The 11,647-nt window shown below is 40.2% G+C and overlaps 1 protein-coding gene across 1 annotated transcript in view; it reads left to right on the top strand.

The window, feature by feature from the left end:
- Positions 1-11,647, top strand: part of LOC115433333 (ryanodine receptor 1-like) — a 52,473-nt gene that overhangs the window by 8,758 nt on the left and 32,068 nt on the right. The window contains exons 25-49 of the mRNA XM_030154683.1: positions 70-217; positions 358-563; positions 652-826; positions 921-1,129; positions 1,259-1,617; positions 1,708-1,837; positions 1,983-2,143; positions 2,237-2,399; positions 2,480-2,566; positions 3,243-3,469; positions 3,554-3,992; positions 5,891-6,460; positions 6,533-6,733; positions 7,594-7,705; positions 7,799-7,942; positions 8,893-9,166; positions 9,257-9,371; positions 9,481-9,613; positions 9,704-9,798; positions 9,875-10,010; positions 10,292-10,478; positions 10,558-10,669; positions 10,783-10,903; positions 11,107-11,276; positions 11,369-11,589. Of these exons, the coding sequence (XP_030010543.1) occupies positions 70-217; positions 358-563; positions 652-826; positions 921-1,129; positions 1,259-1,617; positions 1,708-1,837; positions 1,983-2,143; positions 2,237-2,399; positions 2,480-2,566; positions 3,243-3,469; positions 3,554-3,992; positions 5,891-6,460; positions 6,533-6,733; positions 7,594-7,705; positions 7,799-7,942; positions 8,893-9,166; positions 9,257-9,371; positions 9,481-9,613; positions 9,704-9,798; positions 9,875-10,010; positions 10,292-10,478; positions 10,558-10,669; positions 10,783-10,903; positions 11,107-11,276; positions 11,369-11,589 (4,895 nt within the window). The remainder of the gene's footprint in view (positions 1-69; positions 218-357; positions 564-651; positions 827-920; positions 1,130-1,258; positions 1,618-1,707; positions 1,838-1,982; positions 2,144-2,236; positions 2,400-2,479; positions 2,567-3,242; positions 3,470-3,553; positions 3,993-5,890; positions 6,461-6,532; positions 6,734-7,593; positions 7,706-7,798; positions 7,943-8,892; positions 9,167-9,256; positions 9,372-9,480; positions 9,614-9,703; positions 9,799-9,874; positions 10,011-10,291; positions 10,479-10,557; positions 10,670-10,782; positions 10,904-11,106; positions 11,277-11,368; positions 11,590-11,647) is intronic.

Raw genomic sequence — 11,647 nt, 5'->3', positions numbered from 1 at the left:
GGTACATACTACATTACAGCATTTTGATAAATTCATTTTTATTTCTGATAAAATTTCTCGATATTATAGGATATAATGAACAAGCGCAACCCTCGCCTGGTTCCCTACAACTTACTGGATGAAAAGACTAAGAAGACAAACAGAGACACAGTTTGTGCAGCTGTTCGTACCCTCATCGGCTATGGATACAACATTGAACCACCTGACCAGGAGAGCAGTAAGTCTGGACAGCTCTCTACAATATTGGAAAGAGGGGCATTCCATTATATTACTGTAAAGATGTCCTTCATCAACAAGCTTTTTATTTCAAATTATGAACCCTTTTTAAGTGCTCCTTATGTTCTTGTTGTAACACAGGTGGACATGGACCAGGTAGCTCACGTGGAGATAAGATTAGAGTCTTCAGAGCAGAGAAGTCTTACGCTGTTACACAGGGAAAGTGGTACTTTGAGTTTGAGGCTGTGACAGTCGGGGAAATGAGAGTCGGCTGGGCCAGACCCAGTGTCCGTGCAGACACTGAACTTGGTGCAGATGAGTTGGCGTACGTCTTTAACGGATTCAAGGTGCGAGAAAAGCCTAGTTTATTTACATACTTGTTACTGCCATTGTTTAATGAAACCTCATCTTCAATCGCGTGGTTTTTATTTTCAGGCCCAACGATGGCATATAGGAAATGAGCCTTTTGGCCGTCAGTGGCAGTCTGGTGATGTGGTGGGCTGCATGATCGACCTCACAGAAATGAACATCATGTTTACGCTCAATGGAGAGATGTTGATTAGTGATTCAGGCTCAGAGATGGCCTTCAAGGACATAGAGATAGGAGAGGGTAAGGACACTGAATTCACGTATTATCTCAAATAACCACATTGGATGATCTTTTGTTTATAATCTATGCTCATGTATTTATCAAACTTTCTCAGGCTTTATACCCGTGTGCAGTTTGGGCCTGTCCCAGGTCGGCCGGATCAACTTGGGTCAGAACGTCAGCAGCCTCCAGTACTTTACCATCTGTGGCCTGCAGGAGGGATTTGAACCCTTTGCTATTAACATGAAAAGAGACATTACCATGTGGTTCAGCAAGAGTCTTCCCCAGTACATCATTGTGCCAACTGACCACCCGCACATTGAGGTATTTTGCATTTTATCTCATTAATTCAGGACTTAAATTATGAACTGTATATGTTTCCATTGAAGATACTGTTATGAGGGTTTATGGAAATGGCAATAAAATGATTAGAAAGCTTCATTCATGCACTAGGTGTCCCGTGTGGATGGAACAGTGGACACCGCCCCTTGTCTCAAAGTAACCCACAAGACATATGGATCTCAGAACGCCAACACAGATCTGCTTTTCTTCAGACTGAGCATGCCAGTTGAATTTCATGAAACGTTCAAAGTCCCAGCGGGAACAACACTTCTCACTCGTACTTTGACCATCCCTGAGGATGAGGTGGTAGAGGTGGACCCAGACTCAGACTTTGAAATACTTAAGAAGTCCGCAAGTCGTAAAGAACAGGAGGAGGAGAAGAAAGAGCCGTCTGTGCCTAAGGAGACTCCTGCTATAAAAAATGGAGAAAATGAGAAGGACGCTTCAACAGAGAAAAGCAAGAAGAAAGGGTCTATGTCATTTTTTTCCACAGCAATCTTTAGTTTAATAACAGTACTTGAATGTTCATATGGCTAAGCAAATGTTTCTATTATATATAGATTCCTTTTCAAGGCTAAGAAGGCTGCGTTAATAACTCCACCCCCGGTTGTTCCCACCATGCCCCGTCTAGTGGAAGATGTTGTACCTGATGACCGTGACGACATGGACATCATCCTCAACACCACAACAGTATGCATAAAATTGACTGTTGAAAACTACGCAGAAAATTTCTGACAATTCCAAAGTTTTGATAAATTTAACAGTTGTCAAAGGTTTTATTTACACTTGAAGATGTTCTCATATGTCTCATCCACATGCTTTCTTCCTATGACAGTACTATTATTCTGTGCGAGTGTTTGCGGGGCAGGAGCTCGGAGGTGTGTGGGTTGGCTGGATCACACCTGACTATCACCAGTATGACCCTCACTTCGACCTCAGCAAAGTGAGAAATGTAACAGTCACTGTGGGTGATGACAAAGGCAATATTCATGACAGGTATAAGTATGCGTTACAATGGTGTTGAATTAAAAAAAAACACAAAACATATGCATGGAATATTGATTGCTGAATTTTTTTTGCATTTTTCAGCATAAAACGCAGTAATTGCTACATGGTTTGTGGAGGCGAGTTCAGCAGCTCCCAACAGACCCGGGTCAGTCAGGAGGACTTTGTGATTGGCTGTCTTATTGATTTGGACACAGGACTCATGACTTTCACGGCTAATGGAAAAGAGATCAACACATTTTACCAGGTCAGACACTAGACTGCACTTTGACATGGTACATGTCAGTTGCAGGCGTCTGGATGTAATTCATACATGTTCTTTTTTAGGTGGAGCCCAACACCAAACTGTTCCCAGCTGTCTACGTCCTTCCTTCTAGTCAAAATATGATTCAGTTTGAGCTAGGCAAACTCAAGGTCAGTCACAAAGACTCACTGTCAATTCTCTTTACTTTATTTCTGAAATATTTGCCCTGGCTTCAAGTTTGTTGCAGAAAAGAATTGTATGTAAATTAGTAAATGGCCCAGAATATGTCTCTGATATATTTAAAGAATATAAACAGAGAAGGACTCTTATATCCATTTACTGAAGTCACCAAATTTATGCCTGAAACAGCAAATTTTCCAGATTAATCCAGATTTAAACATTTCTTACTGTGCTGTTAATGTACACCCTATTCTTATTGCCCTGTATTTCTTGAGTATGTCTGTGTAGGTTCTCATTGGCCCAGGTCACGATTCTTCTTGGTAGTTCTTCTCGGTTCAAGTGGACTGGTTTAGCTCTTTTCAAAACGTTTTATCGTTCAAGAACCGAAGAAGTTTCTTGGATGAGAGACAAAACATTTTCAAAAGAGCTAAACCAGTCCAGTTAAATTGAGAAGAACTACCACTAAAAATACTTCTTGTGTACTGTTGTTTTTTTTCAATAACATTCATATTTTAATTATATCACTATCTTTTATGTACCTTGTTTGTTTCGCCAGTGTTTTTCTTATTGCGCTGAATGTTACGTTTGTTTCACGTAAACTACTTTTAAATGCCTCTGTGAATGAAATGTACCATGTAAATACACCTCCTTGTCTTGCCTTAACAGAACATTATGCCAATCTCAGCTGCCATGTTTCGAAGTGAACGCAAAAACCCAGTCCCCCAGTGTCCCCCGAGACTGGACGTTCAGATGTTAACCCCAGTCATCTGGAGCCGCATGCCCAACCACTTCCTGGCTCCGGAAACAGGACGAGTTAGTGAGAGACTGGGCTGGATGGTGCAGTGTCAGGAGCCCCTCACCATGATGGCCCTCCACATCCCAGAAGAAAACAGGTCAAAGCTACATTATTTTATATTTGTCAGTCAAAACGTTTCTAATGTTGCAATGTTGTAAATGAAGCTCTTTAAACTGTGCAGGTGTATAGACATCCTGGAGCTGTCTGAACGTATGGACTTACTGAAGTTCCACTATCACACTCTTAAACTCTACGGATCTGTTTGTGCTCTGGGAAACAACCGCGTGGCTCATGCTCTGTGCAGCTACGTGGATGAATCCCAGCTCTTCTACGCTATAGAGAACACCTACCTGCCTGGACCAATGAGAAGCGGGTTTTATGACCTGCTCATCAGCATGCACCTGGAGTCTGCTAAGAGGAACCGACTGGGAACCAACAAGGAATTCATAGTTCCCATGACAGATGAAACACGCAGTATCACCTTGTACTCTGACAAATCTCATGCGTTACCTGGGGTTGGTCTCACCACGTGTCTACGTCCCAAACTTCATTTCTCCGCGACTGCTTTTGTGGGGACAAACCAAGACATTTACACCCTGAGTCCTATGGTCCCCTTAGAGGTGGGTGGAAATATTCATCAAATATTCATCATTTGTGCCACTAAATGCAATCTGGTAAGATAACATATAGGTGCTTCTATGAAACTGGGATTATTTTGGTACCTGGCACTTTGCCAGCTTTTTAAACCCAATAATAAAAGAGAAATTTAGACATATTTCCCCCCATAATGTACCTAATGATGACCTCAGATAAATGCAAAAAAATTACACTCTTGCTCTGAGCCATCCCAAAATTAATGAATTTTTAATAAAATATTGGTCCAAAAATAGAACCCAAATTGCTACCTAGGTGTCAGTGCATTTGATCTGGAAACATGGCTTGAAATATATAGCTCTATAAATAAAGTCACTGTGTTCAATTTGAGGATCCTAATGATTTTTCTAATACAGACATGCAGGTTTTTCATGAATCAGCAGTCTCATTCCAGGTTTCGTGGGTAACCCATCGTGTCCTCTCGTATTACTTGCAGAAACTGCCCATTTAAACACAAATAAATCGCAAGTGATTTTGCAACAGCAGTGATTTTGTGAAACACTCTGCCTTGCATAATTAGTTCAATTCCCAAAATGTACCTGTGTGAGAATAAAAAGATATTCAAAAAAATAGTAGCACGTAATTTTCGTGTCCTTTTTACCGTGTTACATGCAGATTTTTATATGAAAATAACAGAAAAATAAAATAAAAATGTGTATATCTGAAAAATAGTTTCTCTTTTTTCACAATAAATATTTATTTTTAAAATACACCCAAAGTGCTTCCAAACTTCTTTCATAACATTAGTCACATCTTAGCATCTTAGCCCCTCTATACTGTTTTTAGGTACCAGTTTCATAGAAGCACCCATATACACTGAGCAAAAATATAAATGCCCCATGTACAGTATTTGTGTAACATGAGACGTGAGGCCCAAAATAAACTCATGATGTCTTAATTCTCTTGATTTGTCAACAAACTATGTGTCCATCTCTGCAAGTGAGCACTTGCTCAGTGATCCAGAGATTCCACCCACACACAAACACAGGTGCGGCATGTCCAGACACCGCTCAGATAGTGTTAATAGTGCTCAGCCACTCAGGCACTGGGGACAATAAAAGGCCACCTCAAAATGTCAAATTTCATCAGATGTCAACATGCCACAGATGTCGCCAATCATGCGGGAATGTGCCATTGGCAAGCTTGATGCAGGGATGCCCACCAGAGCAACTGCTGGAATAACATTCCACAGTTGACCAACTTGTCAACTTGATGAGAAGACGATGTGTCCCTGAATGCCAGATGCCACTATCGTGTTCTAAGGGACAGTAATCTGTAACATATCGATCAACAAAATAAACTGTGTGTGATTTAATATATTGTGCAATGCTAATTGCTAATGCTATTACAAATTTAAAGTGTCACATGGGGCATTAATATTTTTGCTCTGTGTACTTTGTCTTCAACTCAGTGCTGTGAATAACAAATATAAAGTTCATTAGCCATACACTGATGCCTATGTTGTTGAGAGGAAGACAACTGTACTTTAAATACGCAGTTGTAAATAATAAAATGAGCTGTTATCATCAAGTGTTTCTATTGTAATGAAAAGAAAAACAGTACTTTTAAATAATAGAACTGAAAATAACCATCAGTAGTTAGTAAAAGATATTAGAGAATAAAACTATGCATGAACAGTCATTCTGGAGATAAGAGAAACCAAAAAATTGTAATAATAAGTAGTTTTATAGTAGTAGTATTGTAGTTTTTATGATATAATACTATTATATTTGGAATCACATTGTTATCTTATATCTTTAATGTCAGGTTTTTTATGTATGATCTTTTGACCATATGGATGAGAAATCTAAATGTAGACCTGAACTTCACTCTAATACTCATAAGTTATTACGTATATTCCCAGGTGCTGAAGACCAAGGCCTTAAACATGTTGACTGAGGCTGTCCAAGACGGAGGTCAGGCCATGAGAGATCCTGTGGGAGGCAGTGTCGAGTTTCACTTTGTTCCGATCCTGAAACTCATAAGCACCCTCCTCATCATGGGTGTATTCGGTGATGAAGATGTCACTCATATCCTGAAGATGATCGAGCCCCAAGTCTTCAGTTGTAAGAAAGTTGAAGAGCCTGTAGAGGAGAATACTAAGGTGATGGATGAGAAAGAACAAAAATCATCAACAAAAGTGGAACCGGTGAGGGTAGAACAGCAAGAACCTGCAGAAGAAGAAGAAGAGTATGAAGACGATGGTCTGGGTGAAGAAGAGGAGGAAGAGTATGAGGAAGAGGAAGAAATAGAGGAACCCCAAGCTGTCACAGCAGAAGAAGTAGTGGAAGAGATAGAACATGTAAATGGTGAGAAGGGTGCAGATGAAACAGAAAAAGAGACAAAAGCTGGAGAGACTGGTGGTGAGGCTAAAGAAGAACATCTGGACCAGGGGCTTTTCCAGATGAAGCTCCCAGAATCTGTGAAATTACAGGTATGAGTGATCAGTGGACAACACTCATCTTCACATAGGAACACAGTAATAATTCACTTTTTTGTCTTTTAGATGTGTACACTTCTGCAGTATTTCTGTGACTGTGAGTTGCGCCACAGAGTAGAGGCCATCATTGCCTTTTCAGACCAGTTTGTCAATCAGATACAGTCAAACCAAAGGCAGCGCTACAATGAACTAATGCTGGCCTTTACTATGAGTGCTGCTGAGACTGCCCGCAAGACCCGCGAATTCAGATCACCACCACAGGAGCAGGTAGACTCATGGAAATATACTGTATATGACAAAACAGAACAATGCACCTGCTTGTCATATCAGTTGAAAACATTTGAGTACTTTGTTGCCATTCAGGTTTTTTAAAAATTTGTTTGTGTTAACCCATAAAGACCCAAACAGCCACCGGTGACCAAAACCATCTACTGATCTAAAATTATTAATAACTTTTCATCCATTAATCCTATCAATACATGTAGATAATTGGTGTAAAATGCATTTGGTCATCTTTTCCTGGTCATCAAACATGACCCATTTGGACATTCAGAGGCTCCGTAGTTACTGTGGAAACACCGTCATCGTCTACGCCCTTTCATTCACCAGTAAAACCCATGGAGTTTGATGAATGAAAGTGGATGTACACACTTGGTTTATTTTCAGTTAATGATATATTTTCCTAAAAAAGTCACTTATTCTTCAGTTTTCTCTGTTTTGATATAATAACCCTCAATTTTAATCTGAGCTTTTATGAACATCCACGTGATTACAAAATTAAATATAGGAAAATACCTGATGTTCAGTGAAAAAATACAAAATACAGAGGATAATGTCACAATAAATGGTGACAAATCTCTTAAGAAAGGTTAAATATAGAGACAAATTAATTTGGGAACTGACGCAAAAGTACCGCTAGGTCTTTATGGGTTAAAATGTTTTATCCCAGTGTAAAACAGTATGAATTAATTGTATGCCAGTGGTAAAATATCTCTGCAGGCTCAGAAATTCAACAGTTCACTCAGAAAAGAGAAACCACAGCATTTACACCTTACCTTTTATCCCAAAATATCTGAGTCTGCTTATTGTTGTGTAATTATTTCTACTTGTTGCTTGATGCTGTGCAGGTAAACATGCTCATGAATTTCAAGAACTGTGCCGAAGATGAAGAGTGTCCCATTCCAGACGAGGTCCGAGACTCTCTGCTGAATTTTCACAATGTTCTACTTGCGCACTGTGGTTAGTTTTAATCTTCCAAGCATATCCACATCTCTTACTTAATATTTCTGACGTTGATTGCTTAAATTAAAGTGTTCAAAACTTTGACCTTAGGGGTTCATATTGAGGAGGAAGAGCAGGAGGAAGAGGTGGACAATTCTCTTCGAGGTCGACTGTTCCGTTTGCTGGAAAAGGTGAAAAAATTCCGTGAGAAGAAGGTAGAGGCAGAACCTGAGCCACAGGAAGATAAAAAACCAAGTGAGTGTCCCATATATTGCATGTAACCTGCACTGGAGCTATTATAGATCACCTGAAAAAATACATAAGAAAGTACTGACCGTCCATGATGAACGGCTTTGCAGTTACTTTATGTGTTTTGTGTTGTGTACTGTTATGCAATGATCAGCCATAACATTCTGACCACAGACAGGAGAAGTGTGGGTAACACTGATTATTTCATTACAATGGTACTTTTCACTAGGTTCAATATATTAGGCAGCAAGTGGACGTTTAGTTATCGAAGCTGATCTGTTGGAAGCAGCAAAATGAGCTGCATAAGAAACTGAGTGACTTTGACAAGGACCATATTATAATGGTGATGACTGGGTCAGAGCACCTCCACAAATGCAGGTCTTGTTGGGTGTTCCTGGTCCAAAAATGGACTGAGGAAGGGCATGTCAATCTCAGCCCCTTTGATTATCTGTGGGAGGTGTTGGACAAATTAATCTGACGCATGTAGGTCCACCTCTCTACTTCCAAGACTTCAGGGATGTGCTGCTAACGTCTTGGTTCAGATACCATAACACACCTTCAGAGGTCTGTTGGAGTCTAAGTCTCGGGTCAGAGCTGTTTTTGTGGAAAAAGGGGAACTATACAATATTAGACAGATGGTAATAATGTTCTTCTCCCATAGATGCTTGATTGGTTGAGATCTGGTTGTTGTTCTTTTGGTGGATACTAACCATTTTACATTGGAAATGAACAACAAGATCTGGAGATGTTCTGACTCAGTGATTTGACCATCATAATGTCTCCCTTGTCAAAATTGCTCAGATTCCTTCTCTTGCTCATTTTGTTGTGTCTAACACATCTACTTTGAGGGCAAAATGTTCACTTGCTGTCTAATAGATACCCCCCACTGACAGGTACTATTACCACTTTGCCTGTCAATGGTCCTGATTGGCATACTGTTTTGTTTTCTCCATCAGGCACTTTACAGGAGCTGATTTCTCATACTACGATCCACTGGGCCCAGGAGTCATTTATCCAGAATCCAGAGCTTGTGCGAATGATGTTCAGCCTCCTTCACAGGCAGTATGACGGCCTGGGGGAGCTCATGCGTGCCTTGCCTAAGGCCTATACAATCAATGCTGTATCCATTCAGGACACCATGGACCTCCTGGAGTGCTTGGGCCAGATCCGTTCACTGCTTATTGTTCAGATGGGTCCAGAGGAGGAGAGGCTTATGATTCAAAGCATTGGGTTGGTATAGATTTTGCTTGGATATTTTAGACTAAATTAAGGCATTGCGATATTACTGTTTGACATAAATTCCATTTTTGTCATCCTTAGGAACATCATGAGCAACAAAGTTTTCTATCAGCACCCAAACTTGATGCGAGCTTTGGGCATGCATGAAACTGTCATGGAGGTCATGGTTAATGTGTTAGGTGGCGGGGATTCTAAGGTATAATATGTGTTAATTGCATAGACATCTATCTTTATTTTGGAAAGGAAAAGGAAGCCATTAAGTCCAGTCCAGTCTCTTACATTGCAACTTTTTTTTCTGCCAACAGGAGATCAGATTTCCACGAGTGGTGACAAACTGTTGCCGTTTTCTCTGCTATTTCTGTCGCATCAGTCGTCAAAACCAGAGATCTATGTTTGATCACCTCAGCTACCTTCTGCAGAACAGTGGCATTGGTCTTGGTGAGTGTTGTTGTGTTTAAGGGTTTTTCTTGATAACCTCTTTTGATTGAATAAACTTTAACAAATCTTATCTTATGTGTCATTCTTTAGGAATGAGGGGATCAACTCCATTAGATGTGGCTGCTGCTTCTTGTATTGACAACAATGAGCTCGCATTGGCTTTGCAAGAGCAGGACTTAGAAATGGTAGAATACAGCTATCGTGGGTGAATACTTTAAATGCATAATTGTTCAATACTTGAGCATACTGATGTCTTTCTAGGTGGTGAAGTATTTGGCTGGATGTGGACTTCAGAGCTGTCCGATGCTGCTGTCTAAAGGCTATCCAGACATTGGCTGGAATCCTTGTGGTGGAGAGAAATATCTTGATTTCCTCCGTTTTGCTGTTTTCGTCAATGGTCAGATTTTATTATTTACATTATAGATTCTAAAATTGTAAAATCTCATATTTTTGGCCATGTAAGTTCTCATTTGTCGAAGTCATTGTTGTTCCTGGTAATTTTTGAAGTTTTTTGCTCTTTTTTCTGTTTTTTTGAACTGATGAACTTTTTTTGTGAACTGATGAAGTTGGAGGAGAAACAAAACTTAAGAGAAAAAACAAAAGGAAAAACCAGTCCAGCTGAACTTCAAAAACTACCAAGAATCTAATTTTTAAAACACATTTATTTGCCTCCTGTAGGAGAGAGTGTAGAAGAGAATGCCAACGTGGTGGTACGTCTCCTGATTCGGAGGCCCGAATGCTTCGGTCCGGCCCTGAGAGGAGAGGGTGGCAATGGTTTACTGGCTGCAATAGAAGAGGCAATCAAAATATCAGAGGACCCTGCAAGAGATGGCCCATCTGTTAAGAAAGACAGACGCTTTCCCATGTAAGAACTTTTATCTTTGATGCATTTTCTTTTGTAGTATTACAGGAACAGATCATTTAGTCAGTGTCTATTCTGGTAGGTTTGGAGGAGAGGAACAGCATGAGGAGAACAGGGTGCACCTTGGAAATGCCATCATGTCTTTCTACTCTGCTCTCATTGACTTGCTTGGACGCTGTGCTCCAGAAATGCATGTAAGCTACTTAACACTTTCTTTATCTATCAGACATATTAGCAAAAGAAAAAAGCAAATATAAGAAAACTAGATTAATATCTCTTTAAAGAGAATATTTTTTGTTTCCTGCAGTTGATTCAGGCTGGGAAGGGTGAAGCACTAAGAATCCGAGCCATTCTTAGGTCTCTCGTACCCATTGAAGATCTGGTTGGTGTCATTAGTCTGCCTGTTCAGATTCCTGCTTTTGGAAAAGGTAACATCTGAATTTATAAGGTTACAGATATTTAATGCATTTATTTAAATTTACATAATATATTAGCTTCTATTTAGTGCTGATTGAAGGTTTTTATAATGTCTTTGTTTGTTGTATCTTTGTTGGAAGCTTCTTCGCTACTTTTTTCCCTCTTTAAGTCTTGTTTGTATTTACTTCTACACATTGTCTTTTGTTGTTTTCAGACAACAGCATCATTGAACCCAAGATGTCAGCTAGTTTTGTACCAGATCACAAGGCCCCCATGGTGCTGTTCTTAGACAGAGTGTATGGTATCGACAACCAGGATTTCCTGCTCCATGTTCTGGAAGTGGGTTTTCTGCCTGATATGAGGGCTGCTGCCTCTTTGGACACGGTGAGTCTGAAGACAAGGGAGCTTTAGGATGGAGAACAGTAACCGTGCCTGTTAAGAAGCATGTCGATTCATTGCTACATTGTCTGTCCCAGGCTGCTTTCAGCACCACAGAGATGGCCCTGGCTCTGAACCGCTACCTGTGTTCTGCTGTGTTGCCTCTCATCACCAAGTGTGCGCCACTGTTTGCTGGTAGTGACCATCGAGCCATAATGATCGACTCCATGTTGCACACAATCTACCGTTTGTCCCGCGGCCGAGCATTCACCAAGGCGCAAAGAGACATCATTGAAGAGTGCCTCATGGCTTTATGCAAGTCAGTTTTACCACACAATAAACTTTTTTATACCATTTATTGCTGCTTGACTGAAAGA

The sequence above is a fragment of the Sphaeramia orbicularis genome, chromosome 14 (assembly GCF_902148855.1).
Source record: "Sphaeramia orbicularis chromosome 14, fSphaOr1.1, whole genome shotgun sequence".
In the NCBI taxonomy this organism is placed as follows: domain Eukaryota; kingdom Metazoa; phylum Chordata; class Actinopteri; order Kurtiformes; family Apogonidae; genus Sphaeramia; species Sphaeramia orbicularis.
This window is presented reverse-complemented; position numbering and strand designations above follow the sequence as displayed.